This window comes from Myotis yumanensis, unplaced genomic scaffold (assembly GCF_028538775.1).
Source record: "Myotis yumanensis isolate MYYU_CA2020_CCGP unplaced genomic scaffold, mMyoYum1.0.hap1 SCAF_5, whole genome shotgun sequence".
NCBI classification, from domain to species: Eukaryota; Metazoa; Chordata; class Mammalia; order Chiroptera; family Vespertilionidae; genus Myotis; species Myotis yumanensis.
In genome coordinates this window covers 24,416,448-24,436,463 of record NW_027223756.1, presented here as the reverse complement: position 1 = coordinate 24,436,463, position 20,016 = coordinate 24,416,448, and the positions used below count along the sequence as shown (strand labels likewise).

At 35.8% G+C, this 20,016-nt stretch overlaps 1 protein-coding gene across 6 annotated transcripts in view; it reads left to right on the top strand.

Moving 5' to 3' along the window:
* Window positions 1–19,695, top strand: part of RBM27 (RNA binding motif protein 27) — a 78,882-nt gene extending 59,187 nt beyond the window's left edge. For 5 of the 6 annotated variants that reach the window (XM_070414682.1, XM_070414677.1, XM_070414678.1 and 2 more), the window contains 2 exons: window positions 11,890–12,000; window positions 13,318–19,695. In XM_070414682.1, coding sequence (XP_070270783.1) covers window positions 11,890–12,000; window positions 13,318–13,401 — 195 coding nt within the window. In that variant the 3' untranslated portion in view covers window positions 13,402–19,695. The remainder of the gene's footprint in view (window positions 1–11,889; window positions 12,001–13,317) is intronic. The other variant, XM_070414680.1, reaches the window with a different exon arrangement.
* The last annotated feature ends 321 nt before the right edge of the window (window positions 19,696–20,016 follow it).

Here is a 20,016-nt window from a genome sequence, read left to right as displayed (position 1 = left end):
GCTGCATTCTGTATAAATGCCAAATGTTTTATAGATTAGAAAAGAAGTTGTAAAAACATGGGTATTAGCAAATTTTCATGAATATATTTGAAGGTCAAGAAGAAACTCATGTTCTGTAATTCCATAATACTCCTCATAAATGCATGTGTAGTGATAAGTTGTTCCAGAGCTATCTTTGATTTTTGTTTTGGGGTTATTGCATGGTTTACCGGTTGTTGATAGTTAATAAGTGAAAATAATTTGGGATGGAAGCAAAAATCAAAGGAAGAATTTATTAGGATAAGAGACTTATTTAGTGATGTTTTGTATACACATGCAACAATTTATTTTTAAATAAAACATGCAAATAGAGGTTTGATACAGGTAAATGTTTATTATTTTGCACATAAACAGTATATTCTCTTTTTTTATTAAGTTTATTGGGGTGACATTGGTCAACATGAACATATAGGTTTCAGGTATGGGTTTCTGTATTACAACAAGTATCTTCTCCTTCCAACAACTCATTAATTCATTCGGTAAAAATTGTTATTTGTGCTAGAGCATGTTATTTGTGCTAGAGATTTGCATACATGATCTCATTTAAATAACTAAAGTGCATGTGAAGTCACATATGTACAGATGGGAAAATTAAAACTTAAACATAAGTTAACCAAAATCAAACAGTTAATAAGTAGTAAAACCAAGATAGAAATGCACAGTGGTTAGCATCAGGATCCCTATTCCTCAGACAACTTTTTTAAGAGAAAATATGCTTAGCCTTATTAAGTGCTAAAGATGTTGAGGGAAATCTTAACAAGCAAAACTTCATTCCAAAGTTTCTTATTAGTTTGGTGCCCATAATCCTATCTTGCCCTCACTATTAGAAAATTGTCGGTTGTTATACAGTGTCCAGATTTTAGAGCCTTTGGGCTCTGGCCTCTTCATTCTTGAGCCAGTTCTTTCACTAGTCTGCCCCTTATTTTCTTTGTTTTTAAAGTGGGAGACTAGTTTTAAGTGGCTTCTTTGAGAAATAAAGAAGATAATATTTGGAGCACTATACTTGGGCAAGGTATCCTGTAGAACCTGGGTAAATGTTAATTTTTGTCTTTTAATGTTGAGTAGATAAAATTAAAGCTTCCTTGCCAAGTAAGTTGGGCATTTAGACCTAATGCCAGCTCTGGTGAGGTGATACTGGGTGATATAAAGCAGAATTTTTATAAATTTGTCTGTGTAGAAAGTTCAGTTATAAAAAGTAGGTAATTGTAGGAAGCTGCATGTTCTGTCCTGAGGGTCGCTGGAGGCAATATGTAGATATTTAAGTTGTTTTGTTTTGGGGTGTGTGTGTGTGTGTGTGTTTAATTGATTTCAGAGAGGAAGGGAGAGGGAGAGAGAGATAGAGACATCAATAATGAGGGAGAATCTTTGATCGGCTGCCTCCTGCACACCCCCACTGGGGATTGAGCCTGCAACTGGGACATGTGCCCTTGACAGGAATCGAACCTAGGACCCTTTAGTCTGCAGGCCAATATTCTATCCACTGAGCCAAACCAGCTAGGGCTAGATGTTTAAGTTTTAACCCAGAAGTCATGCTCATGTGGATCTCTTTCCTTCTCATAAGTAGAGTCATTCTAGATCATCTAATGATAACCAGTTTTTAGATAAATGCATTTGATAAGTCTGACACATGGCATTTGGTTTGTGGAAAGGGGAAATACCAGGCATTTGGGGAGAGAGCAAACAAAGCTGAGGCAGACGAGGTAACTTCAAGGAGACACTGACATTGGTTTTGATGGCATTTTATTGTTTGTTTTTTTGTTTTTGGTAAAGTGCTTATCAGACAGTCTTAAGTACTAGAAGCATATTTACCCTAGTAACAGACTTGGGCATATAGTATGTTTTCTTTGAAAGAAATACATATGCCTAGATATTAGGGCAAATTGATTTAGCAGGCTTAAAGGGTAATTCTTATTTAAGATCTTTTATATCCCACAAAGGCTACCATAAAAATTATATTTTCAGTATTTTTTTTACTGTCCTTAATAATTGTGAAATCATCATGGAAGATTCTATCTGTATGGATGGGTTTTGGTGAAGCTATTCTGAAGAATGAGGACCTAATCCTGGAGTTGTTCAGTTTATTTTTGTATCCAGCAATCCATTTCTAAGAACTTATCACAAGGGTATTGCTAGGGTTGCATGCAAATGATACCTGTACATTTGCTCAGTGAAGCATGCTTTATATTTAGTGAAAAAATGGAAACAATCTAAATGCTCACAAGTACTTTGCTGCTATTAAAAACATGTTTTTAAAGAAGAGTGCCATGAGAAAATTCTCTGGATTAACTTCTAGGTTAAAAAAAATTGGAGACAATATTAAACATAAACAACAAAAAAATGAAAGTGCATTAAATTGTTAGTTCTGGGTGACAAAATTCAAGTTTTTCATTTTTTTCCTTCTAAGCGCTTCTCTATTTTTCCAGCTTTCCAAATGAACATATATTACTTTTTAAATCAGACCTTTTAACATCACATTCACTTTTAGGTGAAGTGTCAGCATTTTTATGATGATTTTAAAACCAAATTTGAGTATATGTGTTAATCTTGGGCTTTAGTCCCAGGCACCTATATAAAAATATGTGTAAATTAAAGTATACACAAATTTAAAATATATAAAATATTTAATATACAGTGCAAGCTATATATAACAACATAAGACATATATAATAATACATAAAAATTTTAATAGTATATATCAGGGGTCAGCAGACTTTTTCTGTAAAGGACCCGATAGTAAATATTTTAGATTTTTGAGAGCCACATAGAGTCTCTGTCATATTTTCTTTTCCTCCTTCTTTCCCCTTACCTGCCCCTTCTCCTCCCTTTTCCTTCTATGAATTTATTTTCTTTTTAAAAATATAAAAGCTATTCTTAACTTATAGGCCATTGAAAAACAGGTGCTGGGCCTGAAGGCTGTGATTTGCAGATCCCTGACATATATTGTATTACTTTAAGTACCTGTTTCCTCATACCCTTAACAGCATTTGATTTTTATTTTTTCATCTTTGCCAGTTATGTGATTGATGAATGATGATTGATACAGATTTGGCATCAGTTTCTGATCTGGGAAAATGGCTGGCTAGATGAATTTCTCTCTGAGTAACTTCTACCTCTAAGGTTCCAAGTACTTCTAAAGTATTGCATACTAAAGGCCCAGTGCATGAAATTCGTGCATGGAGTGGGGGTCCCCTCAGCCCATCTGGCACCCTCTTCAATCCAGGAGCCCTTGGGGGATGTCTGACTCACAATCCTGGACTGCTGGCTCCTAACCGCTCATCTGCCTGCCTGCCTGCTCGCCCCTCACTGCCACCCCTGCCAGCCTGGATGCCCCACTCAGCCTGCTGTTGAGTCGTTTGGTTGTCCCTCACTGTCCCCCCTGCCGGCCTGGTTGCCCCACGCAGCCTGCTGTTTGGTCTTCCATCAGTTGTTTCTGTTGTGACGGCCCCTGGCTTTTTATATATTAGGATAACTTTTCGTTGATGCTACACAGTTTGCTCATATCTATGCATATATTCATATATTAACATTTTATTTGAATTATTTTATTTTGGAGGGCAACACACATATACAAAGTGTAAAACAAATAACTGTATACAAAAGATTTCATTTTACCTCCTAATCTCTCAGTTTCACTCCCCATAGGCAATTATTGTTACTCATTTCTCACATATTTTCTCAAAGATTTGATCCCTCTTTTACACAAATGGTGGCATATTATACAGTTTTTTTATAATGTACTTTTCACTTAATATGTATAAGATTGCTAGTACAGATTATTCTAGTGCATATAGTTACTTTATTCTTTTTAATGTCTGCATTATATTTCATTGGATAGATGTACCACACTAGGTTTAAACAGTCTCATATTGATGGACATCTCACTTTTTCCCAGTATTCCATTATTTCAACCATATTACAGATATGTGTGTGAGAGAATATATGTGTGTGTAGAAAAATTAGATATTTTAATGGGCATATCACATTTAAAAGGCCAGTCCTAAATCTTTTTAAGTATTTTTTTTAATTAAATCTTTATTGTTCAGATTATTACAGTTGTTCCTCTTTTTCCCCCCATAGCTCCCCTCCACCCGGTTCCCAACCCAACCTCTGCCCTTACACCCCCCCCCCCCCCCACTGTCCTCATCCATAGGTGTATGATTTCTGTCCAGTCTCTTCCCGCACCCCCACACCCCTTCCCCCTGAGAATTGTCAGTCTACTCCCTTTCTATGCCCCTGATTCTATTTTATTCACCAGTTTATTCTGTTCATCAAATTATTTATTCACTTGATTTTTAGATTCGCTTGTTGATAGATATGTATTTGTTGTTCATAATTTTTATCTTTACCTTTTCTTCTTCCGTTTCTTAAAGGATACCTTTCAGCATTTCATATAATACTGGTTTGGTGGTGATGAACTCCTTTAGCTTTTCCTATCTGTGAAGCTCTTTATCTGATCTTCAATTCTGAATGATAGCTTTGCAAGATAAAGTAATCTTGGTTGTAGGTTCTTGCTATTCATCACTTTGAATATTTCTTGCCACTCCCTTCTGGCCTGCATAGTTTCTATTGAGAAATTAGCTGACAGTCGTATGGGTACTCCCTTTCAGGTAACTAACTGTTTTTCTCTTGCTGCTTTTAAGATTCTCTCTTTGTCTTTTGCTCTTGGCATTTTAATTATGATGTGTCTTGGTGTAGTCCTCTTTGGATTCCTTTTTGTTTGGGGTTCTCTGAGCATCCTGGACTTGGAAGTCTATTTCTTTCACCAGGTAGGGGAAGTTTTCTGTCATTATTTCTTCAAATAGGTTTTCAATATCTTGCTCTCTCTCTTCTTCTGGCACCCCCATAATTCGGATGTTGGTATGCTTGAAGTTGTCCCAGAGGCTCCTTACACTATCTTCATATTTTTGGATTCTTTTTTCTTTTTGTTTTTCTGGTTGGGCATTTTTTGTTCTTTGTATTTCAAATCTTTGACTTGATTCTTGGGATCCTCTAGTCTGCTGTTGGATCTATGCATAATATTTTTTATTTCAGTCAGTGTATGCTTAATTTCTAGTTGGTCCTTTATCATATCCTCGAGGGTCTCACTAGATTTATGGAGGATCTCACTAAATTTATCAGCGGTTTCTAGAAAATTCTTGAAAAACCTTATAACCGTGGTTTTGAACTCTATATCCAGTAGTTTGCTTTCCTCCATTTCTGTCATTTGTGACCTGTTTCTTTGTCTCCGCATTTTGGCTGCTTCCCTGTGTTGGTAGAGTGGCTTTGTGTGCTAGGTGTCCTATAGGGCCCAGTGGCTCAGCCTCCTCAATTACCTGAGGTGAACACTCTTGGTGCACCCCCTTGTGGGCTTTGTGCACAGTCTTGTTGTAGTTAAGCCTTGATTGTTGTAGGTATCACTGGGAGGAATTGACCTCCAGGCCAATTGGCTGTGAGAATCAGCTGTGGTTATAGTGGGAGAACTTCTGTGCTGGAGATACCCTTCTGGGGCAAGACTTGCTTCAGTGGGGCTTTGGTGCTCACTGAGTCTGCCCCCTTAGTGTGTCCCTTATGGATCTGAGGAGTTGTAATCTGGATGGTCCACTCTAACCACTGGGTACACTGGCTCTTGGATCTCTAAGGAGGTGCTAATTTAGCCTCTGCCTGAGGCTACCCAGCAGGAGGTACGGGGAGATCTGCAGATTCCTTTTCTTTGTTTGGAGTTTGGAGGTGCCCAGATGAGGCCCAGCTGTGAAGCAATGCAAGCTGCTGTGGGGCCTTGGGCCTTCTTTTGGATGTTCTGGGTCTTTCTGACCCAGCTGCAATTAGTTAGGTAATTTTCAGATTGCAAAGGGCCAGGGCATTCATATGCAAAAGCCTCTGCACACAGCTTGGGTGGGGTGTGGTCTCAGGGATTCAACAGGGCAGAGCAAACAGCTATGGCTGATCCTCAGCCCTGCCCTAAGAGGCCCCGGGTCTCACTGTTCCATGGTAATCGCTGCAAACACCTCTGAGAGAAAGCCGCCCTCAAGTTCTGCCCGATGCCAGGCAGTCCAGTTTCTCCCCGTATGAGTCTGGGTCCCCAGAGACTCTCCCAGAACTGGTGTTCAGAGCAGTTGGGAGCTTGTGTCTCCCTCCCGATTGAAAAAGGCAGCCGCGTCCTCAGTTGCCAGCCCTTTCTGTGTGTGCCTCCGTACCTCTGCACTTAACTCCCACACCTCCCCTGAGTCTCAGTGTGCTTTTCTCTTTCCTTCTAGTTGTAGAATTCCCACTCGGCCAGCCTTCCTGTGGTTCTGGATGATGTCCGTTTTGTCTTTTAGTTGTATTTTTGAAGTGGTTATGCAAGGCAGCAATTTCCAGTCTTTACCTATGCCGCCATCTTGGTTTCTCCCAAATAGTTAAAAATTAATGCATGCAAATGGTTAATAAAAAATAAAAATAGCCGAAACTGGTTTGGCTCAGTGGATAGAGCGTTGGCCTGCGGACTGAAGGGTCCCAGGTTTAATTCCGGTCAAGGGCATGTACCTGGGTTGCGGGCACATCCCCAGTGGGAGATGTGCAGGAGGCAGCTGATCGATGTTTCTCTCTCATTGATGTTTCTAACTATCTCTCTCCCTTCCTCTCTGTAAAAAAATCAATAAAATATATTTAAAAAAAATAAAAATAATTTCTCTCTTAATCACTGCCTACTCTTAAAATGTAGGTGCTGTTCTTGGACATTTTTAGGTAGAAAAAATTAGGAATATAAGAATCTATAATAATAAAAGCGTAACATGCTAGTTAAACCGGACATCCTTCCGGACGACCTGGACAAAGCGGGGCTGGGAGGGAAGCCCGGGTCCCAGGTGCCAGAGGGAAGCTGGTGCCGGCAGCTAGGGGAAGAAAGGCCTACTCTTGCATTAATTTCATGCATTGGGCCTCTTGTACATATATAAAGCTCTCACTTAAAAAAATTCCACAGTGGAATCATGTTATAAAATCAGGGCTGAATTCCAAACCTTGCTTCTTAAACATAAATATCTTAACTATTTGGTATTTTCTTAAAATTATAAAGCTAATACTCAATTTAAAATATTTATTGAAACAGACTATACCAATTAGAAATGTGTAGTTCAGTGCTTTATCAGAAGGTGAAGTCCCATATACTTGCCCCTCAGGTGAAGATATTGAGCACTCCCAATAAATACCCCAGAAGCCCACTCCTGCATCACTAACTTTACTTCTCACAAAAGCAACCATTATTCTCACTTCATCATATTCATCTCCTTATTTTCTTTATACAGTTGATTCTTATTATTTGTTATTTGCAAATTCACCTATCCATTAAAATTTATTTATAACCTCAAAATCAATACTTGAAGTATTTTTGTGGTCATTTTCAGACATGAGCTGAGCTGTGAAAAATGAGTCAACCAATGCATATTTTCCCAGCTGTGGTCAAATAAGGCCTACTCAGTGCTCTTGTTTCAGATCTTGTACTGTATACAAGTTCTTTTCACAATCTAATTAGTGTGCCCTTTTCTCATTTTTGTGCTTTTCATTAGTGTTTGAACTGGCCGTAAGGGTAGTTCTCTGTGTGATCCTAAGTTCAAAAAGGCTGAGAAGTGCCTTATGGTAAAGATACATGTTAGATAATGTTTGTTCAGGCATGAGTTACAGTGCTTTTGGCTAATGAGTCAATAATATATATTAAATATGGTGTCTTTAAACATAAAACAAGGTTATGTATTGATCAGTTAAGGAGAATGTTTTGACCAGAGTCTTATAGGAACTTAACCCTCTATTTCCCCTAGGAACAATGCTACAGTATTTGCTAATTCAGTGGTTGCACTGAACTTTATATGACTACTGCATATAATAATCAACTGAGCTTTTTATTAGCTAAACGTACACTTATAAATGTTACTAGAGGCCCAGTGCATGGATTTGTGCACTGGTGGAGACCTCGGCTGGCCTGCGCCTCTCACAATCTGGGACACCTCGGGGGATATCGGAGGCCCAGTGCATGGATTCAGCCCAATCCCCACTGGCCAGGCCGAGGGACCCCACCGTGCACCAGGCCTCTAAGTATGCATATAAGATCTTTGGTTAATCTCTTCCTGCCCTCTCCCCTCTCCCCTTCCTTCTGAGATTCATTAGTCTGTTCCATGTTTCCATGCCTGTGCATTGAGCATCTGCCCCCTGGTGGTCATCGTGTGTCATAGCTACCAGTTGGATGGTTGGACAGTCGCTTAGTCTTTTGTATATATAGATAGTATTATTCTGCCTATATGAATGAAACTGCACAGTATCTGATCTTTTCTGACTGCCTTTTTGTTTTGTTTGTTTAAGATTATATTTGGATGCCCTAACCGGTTTGGCTCAGTGGATAGAGCGTCGGCCTGCGGACTGAAAGTTCCCAGGTTCGATTCCGGTCAAGGGCATGTGCCTTGGTTTTGGGCACATCCCCAGTGGGAGGTGTGCAGGATGCAGCTGATCGATGTTTCTCTCTCATCGATGTTTCTGATTCTCTATCCCTTTCCCTTCCTCTCTGTAATAAATCAATAAAATATATATATTAAAAAAAGATTATATTTGGAGATTCATGCATGTTCTTTGTTACATGTAACACTAGTTTGCCATTTTTATTGCTGCATAATTTTCAGTTGTATAAATACACAACAATTTATTTTTTCATTTTCCTATTGATAGGTATTTAGGTTACTTTCACCTATTTTTTATTGAATTTATTGGAATGACATTGATTAATAAAATTATGTAGATTTTAGGTATACAATTCTATAGTACACCATCTGTATATTCTATGGTATGTCACTAACCCAAGTCAGGTCTCCTTCCATCACCATTTATTCCCCCCTTTATCCTCTTAAATTCCCCCCCCCCCACTCCTCTGTCCCTCTGGTAATCACCATCCTGTTGACTGTGTCATGAGGTGGGGTTATTATTTTTATTTTTTATTTATTGCTTAATCTCTTCACTATTTTCACTCAGCCTTCCAATCCCCCTCCCCTCTGATAGCTGTCAGTCTGTTCTCTGTATTTATGAGTTTGTTTCTGTTTTGTTTGTTAGTTTATTTTGCTCATTAGATTCCACATATGAGTGAAATCATATGGTACTTATTTTTCTGTTATTCGGTTACTTCACTTAGCATAGTACTCTCCTTGTCCATCCATGCTGTCACAAAGGTAAGGTTTCCTTCTTTTTTATGGCCAAGTAGTATTCCACTGTGAAAATGTATACCACAGCTCTTTTATCCACTCATCTGCTGATAGACACTTAGACTGTTTCCAAATCTTGGCTGTTGTAAATAACGCTGCAATGAACATAGGGGTACATATTTTCTTTTGAATCAGTGTTTCAGGTTTCTCCAAATATATTTCCAGAAATGGAATTTCTGGGTCATAAGGCAGTTCCATTTTTAATTTTTTGAGATAACTCAATACTGCTTTCCACAATAGCTGCACCAATCTGCATTCCCACCAACGGTGTAAGAGGGCTCCCTTTTCTTCACATCTTTGCCAACACTTATTTGTTGATTTATTGATAATAGCCATTCTGACAGGTGTGAGGAGATATCTCATTGTGGTTTTAATGTGCATTTCTCTCATGGTTAGTGACATTGAACATCTTTTCATATGTCTATTGGCTGTGTGTATGTCCTCTTTGGAGAAGTGTGTATTCAGGTCCTTTGCCCATTTTTTAATTTGATGTCTGTTTTTTTGGTGTTGAGTTGTATAAGTTCATTGTAAATTTTTGATATTAAACCCTTATCAGATGTATCATTGGAAAATATGTTCTCCCATGCAGTGGGTTGTCTTTTAATTTTGTTGATGGTTACCTTTGCTGTGCAAAAACTTTTTAGTTTAATGTAGTCCCATATGTTTGTTTTTCTTTTGTTGCCCTTGTCCGAGGAGATATATCAGGAAAAATATTGCTCGAGAAATGGCTGAGAATTTACTGCCTGTGTTTTCTATTAGGATTTTTATGGTTTTGAGCCTAACATTGAAGTCTTTAATCCATTTTGAGTTTATTCTTCTGTATAATGTAAGAAGGTGGTCTAGTTTCATTTTTTGCATGTATCCAATTTTCGCAATACCATTTATTGAATAGACTATCTTCACCTCATTGTATTCTCTTGCCTCCTTTGTCAAATATTAATTGACCATAAAGGTGTGGCTTTATTTCTGGGATCTCTATTCTGTTCCTCAGAGTTTTTTTTAAATGTTTTTAAAAAAAATATATTTTATTGATTTTTTACAGAGAGGAAGGAAGAGGGATAGAGAGTTAGAAATGTTGATGAGAGAGAAACATCGATCAGCTGCCTCCTGCACACCCCCTACTGGGGATGTTCCTGCAACCAAGGTACATGCCCTTGACCAGAATAGAACCTGGGACCTTTCAGTCCACAGGCCAATGCTCTATCCACTGAGCCAAACCAGTTAGGGCTGTTCTCAGTTTTAATGACTTAATATATGTATAGTTGTGAAATAATTATTAAGATATGTTTAGTTAACATCCATCAGCTCACATAGATATTTTTTGGGATGAGAATTTTTAATATCTACTCTCTTAGCAACTACCTGATTTTTAAAAGATGGTGGATGTTGCCCTGTCCGGTTTGGCTCAGTGGATAGAGCATCGGCCTGTGGACTGAAGGGTCCCAGGTTCGATTCCGGTCAAGGGCATGTGCCTTGGTTGTGGGCACATCCCCAGTTAGGGGGTGTGCAGGAGGCAGCTGATCGATGTTTCTCTCTCATGATGTTTCTAACTCTCTATCCTTCTCCCTTCCTCTCTGTAAAAAAAAATCAATAAAATATACTTAAAAGATGGTAGATGTGTATTTGGATAGGGCCATTTTTGATACATCAGTTTAGTTATGTCTCATGGATCAAATGTTGGGTGTCAGATTATAAACAGTCAATCCCATAAGAAATAATGGGGATATTTCCTTAGATCACAGGCCAATATCTATGCAGACAGTAGTTAACTGGCAATGGGGCTGGCCTAGTGTACACTATTACAATGCAGTGTTCTGTGGAAACATTTGTCAGATGCTTCCTGAAGCTTACCAACATTTTTCTTAGAGAACCTAGAGTGAAACCCCAAATTTAAAAGAACTCCTTCTGTCACATTTTGGGGGTATTTTACAACTCAGCCCAGTTCATAAGAAAACTGTAGGAATAACTAAACTTTTCCTTTAATGAAACTTTGGGTCCCTATTCTTTTGCTTCTGTTGCTTGGTCTTTAAAATTAAACTTTTGCTTTCTCTTATTATTGATATGTGCTGGGAAGGGGTGGGGGAAATGTTGATACTGTAGTAACAAGGAATAATTGGTAGCAGGTTTACCTTGAGTGAGGATAGTAGGTGTTTAACATTTGTTGAATGTATAGGTGAGCTGGGGAGTACTATTTATAGTTGTATAACATTTCAGAACAGAAAGGGGGAATAGCTTTGTCAAATATAGGTGGGGCTATAAGAGATGCCATATGATGAAAAGACAGTGTTTTAAATAATTACATTTTTAAGGTTTCAGTCTAAATATGTAGATTATCAAAGCCAAAAGCCAATAATTGTATTAAGACAGTATTTATTTGTCCTTATGATGACTTTTCTAAGTAATTTATCACCTGGCCAAGACAGATTTTATTTACATGACAGAAAAATTAATCATGGACTATTCTGGGCAACCAGAACATATGGTCTACTAGTTAAAACAGGTTTCATTTTTTTCTAGCTCTCATTGGAGATTGTTCATAGATCCACTTTAATAGATTTTTCTCCTCGTCATTATACTTTTTAAGTAGCACACACTTTGAAGGAATCATTAGTAAATGTGAGTACACACTTTTGTGTTTTTCTAAAATCTATTTTAGGCTGCAAACCAAGGGTCAAAATTTAAAGACCGTCGGCTACAAATATCATGGCACAAGGCCAAGGTGCCTTCTGTATCCACAGAGACCGAGGAAGAAGAAGTCAAGGAGGAGGTAAATTTAATGATTGAAAATAAGAGTTGAAAAAGAAAAAAAGAGAAGAATTAGATTGTTTCTCAGTTACATTTTTTCTGACATTAAAATAAATAATATAAAAATAAATATTGAATTATTGCATGAATGCAGTTATCTAAGACTAGTCTTAAAATTTATTAAAGCATCAAAAGGTACATAAATATAAAAAGCTTTGGGGGATTATTTTCTGGTGTAGAGAGACATTTTTATTGGCATTTGTTTGGGCTCTAGATATTTTTATTCTGGTAAATGAGGACATGGATTATATGAATAAATTAAGTTTTAGCTGATTGTTTAAGCTTTTATTCAAGTTCCATAAGTAATAGATGGGAGTTTCTTTCCTTCTATGTATAGTTGGTTAAAATGTCAGTGTAAGGAAGTAAAACATTAAGAGGGAAGGCTGGGAAAGTCAAAGACTTAAATAATGCAAGTACTAAATAATCAGCCTCTTAAAATATCAGAGAATTGATTCTGCTCTTTTACTACTATATTTCTAATTAGTTTATTAAAATGGACACTCATCCAACATTGCAAGTTATTCCTGATTCATCACAGTTTTGGTTTAAAAGATATCTACTATTAATGGTCAAGAGGCTTCTAACCATATGGGTAATTTTATATAACCAAAGTGGAAACATGTTCCTCTGTTAAAAAAAAAAGAAAAGAAAAATCTTGATATTTTGGGGACTATTTACAGATACTTCTACTTTGTGTAACTTTTAATATTTTTATATAAGATTTTGAATGTCAGTGTCATGGGAAGTTAGTATATTCTCCCCTCATAAATATTCTAATATTAAAGGAAAGGTTTAGGAGTTTGAATGGTCATTTACTGCCTAATTTTTAAGTTAACGGAATAAAATTAAATTAATTTTATCAATACATTTCATAGGTATTTTTATTTTCCCTATTAAATGTTCATATATTATTTACTTTATTTTTCTGATGATTTTAGAATGGAAATCTTTTCCTATTTAGACTAAGAAAAGTTAGGGAGAAGATTATATACATAGATTGGAGCAAAACAGGTTTACTTTAACCTACTTTTATTAATTTTAATTTATTAAAACCTGTATTTTAATTTATTAATTATTGTATTACTTTCCATGTGAACAACAGTAAACCTACTTTTATCCCACCCAGTACATGTAAAAAAAAATTGTTTTTTGTTTTTTTGCTCTGAAAAATATTTGTAAATCCAGCCTTTATATTTAGTCTGTTTGCCCTTTGTCGTAAAAAAGTATTTTATTTAACTTTCTTGTGCCACTAAGCAGATTTTACCCTCTCTTTCTTTAGGAAACAGAAACCTCAGATTTGTTTTTGCCTGATGATGATGACGAAGATGAAGATGAATATGAGTCTCGTTCGTGGCGAAGATGAAATCTGAAACGAGCTGTATAATTTTTAGGAATATTTGTTTAGAAGAACAACTTTTAAAGTTATTTAAAGACGTCAATGAGCCAAAAAAATTTTTTTTATTTTTCTTTTCAACACAGTAGATTTAAGGACAGCAAGTTTGCTATTTAAACACATCTCATAACTGTTCATGATATTAAAGCACCAAAGGCCTAGTGACTTTTACACAGTTGTGAAGATCCACAGGATGACATGGATAATCTCTAGAGCCTTATATTTCCACACCACCTGTTTTGTTGCTATTGGTGTTGGATTATGATGTAAATGACAGGGTGTTCAGAAATTTTATTTTGGATTATAATCTGCTGATAAAATTTCTTTAAATGTCAAAATTGCCTGGAATCTCTTAACTCTTAGCTATTATGGATGGGTCGTCAGACAGTAGGAGACATTTGTAATTGCAATACCCTTCTGCTTTCAAGAGTTGTCTTGGAAGAAAAGTAAATTTATTTTCATTTGTTTTTACTGAGGAGGAGCCCAATTTGTATTAAATCTAAATTTGGGGTGGGAGGTGGCTTATGTGTAGAAGTACTATTTTAGTGTAAACCATACAAACTCTGTGTTCTTAAATGCTATAAGGTAATGGAAGCTAGCTCTATGGTATTTTCCTTCTGTCATTATATTAGCTCTCCTGCACTTCTGTTGCTGCTGATCCTTTACTTTGAAATTAGTGAGTATTGGTTCAGTTGGTTTGTGTTTTGTTTTTCTATTTTTAACATTCTCAGAATATAAAAGGTTTTTACCCATTGCCCTTTTCTCAATCCCATTTTCTTTCTTCTGCCTTTTTATTACTAGGCCTGACTTACCCATTATTGAGATAAGTGATTCTTTTGGGTCACCAAAAGTCAACCCTTAATAAAAAGTTTAAACCAGCAAGCACCTTGATAAATGTTTAGATGAGAATAATGGAAGGATTTATGGGGAAAGTCAGTCACTAGCTTTTTTTTCTTTTTTAATGCTTCAATTTAGTTAATAGTTACACAAAAGGGTTAAAAAGTGTCTGAAATTCTTTTCCTAAATTTAAACCATGATGGTGAGGTGTTGGGGTAGGGTAGGGGTGGGGTAGGGTAGGGGAATGGGTATGCTAGTAATAAATGGGAGTCATAACTTGACTTTGATCAGATGACCTTATTTTTTGATAATTTTGTAGCTTGTTACTATCCATGACATATGCATCCTTCAGTAGACAGTTTCTTTCACTGTGTGCATTTTTACTGTACACTGTATAGAGTAGAGTATCTGTTAAGTAAAATATATATGTAAATGTATGTCCTTGTGTTCTGAATGTTAGATGGAAAAACAGAGGAGTAACACTACACTGTATTGACCCCTGGGGAAATAAAATGATTAATGTACATAGGATGTCACTTTTTCAAGAGTATACACATCTATGTTTTTATGTACGTGTGGTGTGAAAATTTGAAACTTCCTGTTGGCTTCAGAAAGTTCTTGGTGATCACTATATCAAGGATTTTGTTTCTTGAAGTAAAGACTGTTTCTTAAAATAGAAACTATTCACTAAGAAACTTAAAACCATCAGGACTCTAAGTTAGCTACAAGAAGTTAAATCCCACGTTCTGATTATCTCTTCTTTTCTACTTATTTTCCTGGAATGATGTGTCAAACCAGGGTCATTTTTATGTTCATTGTAACTTCCCCTTCGCAATAATAAGGACTCCCTCTTCCTAGGTTGTTATTAATATTTCTGATAACACTGAAACTAAAATAAGCTTATAAAAACGTAAAAATGTTACAGTGGGGTACCTAGAATAAGCAATCTTGCTCCTTCCTCCATCATCTCTAATGAAATTTTCTTGATGTCTGTGGCTCAGTCGGTATATATTTTGAAAGATTCATTGTGGTGAATATTTTGAGTCCTGACAGTTTAAACCTGATAGAGGGAACAAAGGATTTATATATTTTTTGTACAAAGTTTTTTCTTAAACTGTATAATTTTGTAAATAATTTGTTTGGTTTTTTTGTGTACTAAAACTACCAGCGTATAGATTTCAATAAGAATTGTTGTATTTTTGTATTTGGAAACTGAAAATTACAGTAAATTAATGGAGCTGTAAGAAAATTTTCAGTAGACTGACAGTTCAACAGAATGAGATTCCTTTTCATATGGTTTTTTTTTTTAACCTCAAAATTGACATCTTATTACACTCTGTACAGAGAGAGTTGAGGATTTGTTTGCCTTTTTAGTTATTGGGAGAGAGGAGGGTGAAAGAGAAGAGTGTTACAGTGAAGAATAGACAGACACCTTTCCCAGTAAGATTCTTTATATAAAACTGCTTTTTCAATACATCTCATATAAGATTAAAATACGTTTTAAATGTTCTAAGAATTCTAAAACATTTTTGACTCTCAAAAATGAATTCAAAATAATGAGTTAAATATAATATTAAAAATTTTAAGTTAATGTTAGCATAAAATAGTTGAATATATATTTTTCCTTTAGGATTTTTTTATCCCCATCCTCAAATCCCCAACTATTAGAATTTCTTTTTAAAAGTAAGTACCATAACTTGTTTTGTTGGCATCTTCAGTTACAGATATGACATATACCATCTGAGGCAAGCTGTATTCTTTTTAATTAATGTGATGTCTAAGTTTCTAAGTAGCTGATGACCAGTCCACCTAAGTCAGCCTGGTTCATTAGTGGATTGCTGCCCAAGCTTAAAAAGGTAACCCCAGGGAATGCAGAATTTTTTTGCATTTCTTCATGTGGGAAAGCATTGATGATAAATTGGAAAACGGTCTTGTTAGGATGAAACAAAGGTCCTACTGATGGATCATTATTTCAAAAAGAAGAAAAAAATCATGTGAAAAGGAATAGTGGTTCTTCTTATGTATAGTATGCCTGTATTATAGTTTTTACAAAATTGTGAACTTGTGTAATAGTATAATAGGAGATATTGTTGAATTTCTAACTGTTTATACATTTAAATTCATATATGTAATGTTTGTTTTATCAATTACAATCTGAATTTCTAAGAAGCATGTTGACTTTTGCAATAAAGATGCAATATGGAATGGTTCACAATCAAAAAAAAAAAGAAAAGAAAAAAGATAAAAGTATTATGAATTTAAAAGAATTTGGAAAACTTATGAACCATTCCAAAAATTATAACAATCACCAAAAGAGCTGTAATTCTGGCTTGTTCTGGAAAGAAAGAAAATGTGTGTGTATGCTTGCTTATGTGTGTCTGTGAGTGAGTAGTGGATATGTATGTGTGTTTTTTGTTGGGTTCATGTACATGAGAGAATGCTGTTCTATGAAAATGGGTATTGAAGCCACTGGCTATGAAATACTCAGTAGAATAACTCCCTCAACAGGATGGTCTTGGAAATGAAAAAGAAGGGGATTACTTGTAAGTTAGCTTTGATAGCCATATTTCTTTGTTCATGATGGGTCTTGGTATCCCTGATAAAAAGCACAAACAATTTTATAAAAGCAATTATTTTAATGCTACCTTGATGATATTCAATGTGCCTGCCAACCATAGGAAGGACCTTTTTCTTTTCTCTTCTTTTTTCTAAAATATATTTTTATTGATTTCAGAGAGGAAGGAAGAGGGGGAGAGAGAGAGAAACATCACTGATGAGAGAGAATCATTGATTGGCTGCTGTCTGCACACCCCACACTGGGGATTGGGCCCGCAGCCCTGGCATGTGCCCTGACTGGGAATTGAACCATGACCTCCTGGTTCCTAGGTCGATGCTCAGTCACTGAGCCATGCCGGCCACCTGGAAGGACATTTTTCTTAAGTGGAATAGAAAGATGGGAAAAAACACCTTGAAGAGATGACTTCTAATTGTGACCTCTAATAGTAAAGAATAACAAGAAGTAATCTTACACCTTAAGGATTCGGTGGGAGGGGATGAGACAGGAAAGTATATTACTTGGGCTCATATTTCTTTTTTGAAAAATTTCTTATAAAATTTCCCTTGAAATGATTATTCATTGTCTAAGAAGAGTCATTCTTTTAATCTCAGCCTATACAGGAAATTACTAAAGAATGGGAGTAAATTTCATTTTCAGTCTTTCCAAATAAATTTCATCTGTATTTTATGAATTTGGTAAATGGCAAATAAGCTGTGTGATCATTTGTTTTGAATAGATGAGAATTTATCCTCATCTATACAGGGTGTCCCCTCAAGATGTATATACACTTTAACAGCTGATAGCTCAATTTTGAAAATGAAACGTATTTTAATTAACACTGCCTTAATAGTTATTCATAGTGAGTGTATACATTTTTGGGTGACACCCTCCATGTTTATAATAAACATTAGTTCTGGGAAGTTTAGTAGGGATAAGCATAATTCTGAAAATAGTTACATCTGTTTAATATTAAGTCAAATATTTTACTAAAATGGACCTCTCATTAACAAATTATTGGGTTTATGTGATTTTTTTAGTGATTTTGATGTAAATTATTCTAAAGCAAGGATAAATTTTGAATCATGAGTCCCAGTGTATGATCTAGCCTGTATCTAATTATGTTACAGTAAACAGAAGGTATGAACATTTATGTCAACACTTGAAATGTTTGAGATGATAGAGTCAGGGTTGCTTTAAACAAGGGCAGACCTGCACATTTTGTGTCATTTTAGTGTCAGATCTGTTTGAGGAGCCAAGGAGCACTGACTCGAAAATATAAGGCTATTAACTGCTATTGCATGTGCTGTGAATCACCTTCATTTATGCTAAATTTATTTTATTGCCAAGTGATCTCCTTTCTGCAGGGTCTCTTACCTGGTTCTTTGATCAACCTTAGGTTAACTAAACCATCCCAGCATTCTGAGATAGGTGACTTGATACAGGTGAAATTAAGGTCAGAATAGTGTTTGATGACTGTTTGCAAGATAATTGCAGTTTGAGTCTACTCTTTTCTTAGGCTACTGCAAACAGATTTTTTTTCTCCTTTTTTTTGTGTGTGTGGAGTTGATCATTAAGCATGATAAATGTGGCTGTTACCTTTTCTTTTTATTTATTTATATTATCTTTCTGTGAAAGAGGAGCAAGAGCTTGTTAGCTTGTTTTCCATGAAAATAAGCCTGTATTTCCTACATCCCTTCAGTTTTCTAACCACTTCATAGAGTTCTATTATTTTGATATAGTGGTCCATTTGTAATTTAAAATAATAGTTATTTTTTTATATAGAGGTACTGGTTTAGTATTTGCTCAAAATTATTCTTAATTATTTGTTAGGGAGTCCAGGTGTAGAAATAAATCTTTTTAGTTGCCTAGCCCTTTTCTATTCTCAGTATTGCTTTGTAAAAACCTTATAAAAGTGAATGTCTTGTTAACAGTTTCCTAAAGTTCTTGTAATTCCATCTTTTCTCATTTTCTCCCAGAGAGCTCTTAGTGTAAAATATTGATATATTTCTCCCAGTTTTAAATTAAATTAGACAATAAGGGCTAATATAGACTTTGCCCAATTATTCTGGTTTCTGGAGGATGATTTGGCCTCAGGGTGAATTCTTAGACCAAACGCTGCCTATTTATCTGTGTAAACACCTGTTCCTGCATACCAGTAAACTATTGAGTTCTAGATTCTGAACTACCCTCCAACAAGAGATTTATTTACTGTAGGATTCAAGTTTTTAACATTTTGAGCCTGTAGGGGGCTCTAGGAGACAAAATTTAGTTGGCCTTAGAGCAGTGACTGAATCCTTTTTTTTCCCCACAGCAACTTACAGTAAAAATATTTTGCATTGTGATGCAGTATACACACTTCCTCCAAACAAAAGTTTACCAAACAACACCCTTATTATTCAATATGCACGTGATATTATTTATTCTATTAATTTTTGGCAGGATCCACTATTTGACTTTCAACATTGCAGTTTGAAAAACACTGGCCTATTGAGATATAGGGTAAATTGGATTCAAAAAAATTTTTTTTTATTGATTTCCAAGAAGGGAGAGAGAGAGAAACATCAGTATGAGAGAATCACTGATTAGCTGCCTCCTGCATACCCCCTACTGGGGATTGAGCCCGAAACCCAGGCAAGTGCCCTGACCAGGAGTCAACCCAGCAAATCAAACCAGGAATTGAGACCTCCTGGTTCATAGGTTGATGCTCAAGCACTGACCACACTGGCTGGGCTGAATTGGATTTTTAAATCTCTCTCTTCCTTGCTGTAACATCGTCAATACAATTTTGAGTGTAAAATGATGTAATTTAACGTTTTGTATTTTGCTTGGAAAAGTAGTCTAGAGTCTAAAATTAAAGGTGAAAAAATATATATCAGTGTCTTTATTGATTACTTGATGTTCTTGAGTGTGAAGGTGTTTTTAATTTTTAAAATAGACAACTGTGAGTGACTTTAAACTTGCCTGCAGTTTTATATTTTTGTCATTATTTGTTTTGGGGAGGAAGTAGGATACTAGTATATTGGTGTTACTTTTTATGAAATTCAAGTCAGTAAGAGTATTTGGCTTTGAGTTTTGCATTTAGAGTCACCTTAGCTATCAGCCATCAAAACTAAACCAAGTTTGATGTCTATTTCTGAGAAAATTGTACACATTTCAACCTTGTGCCATTGAATTTCACGCTTTTCAAACAC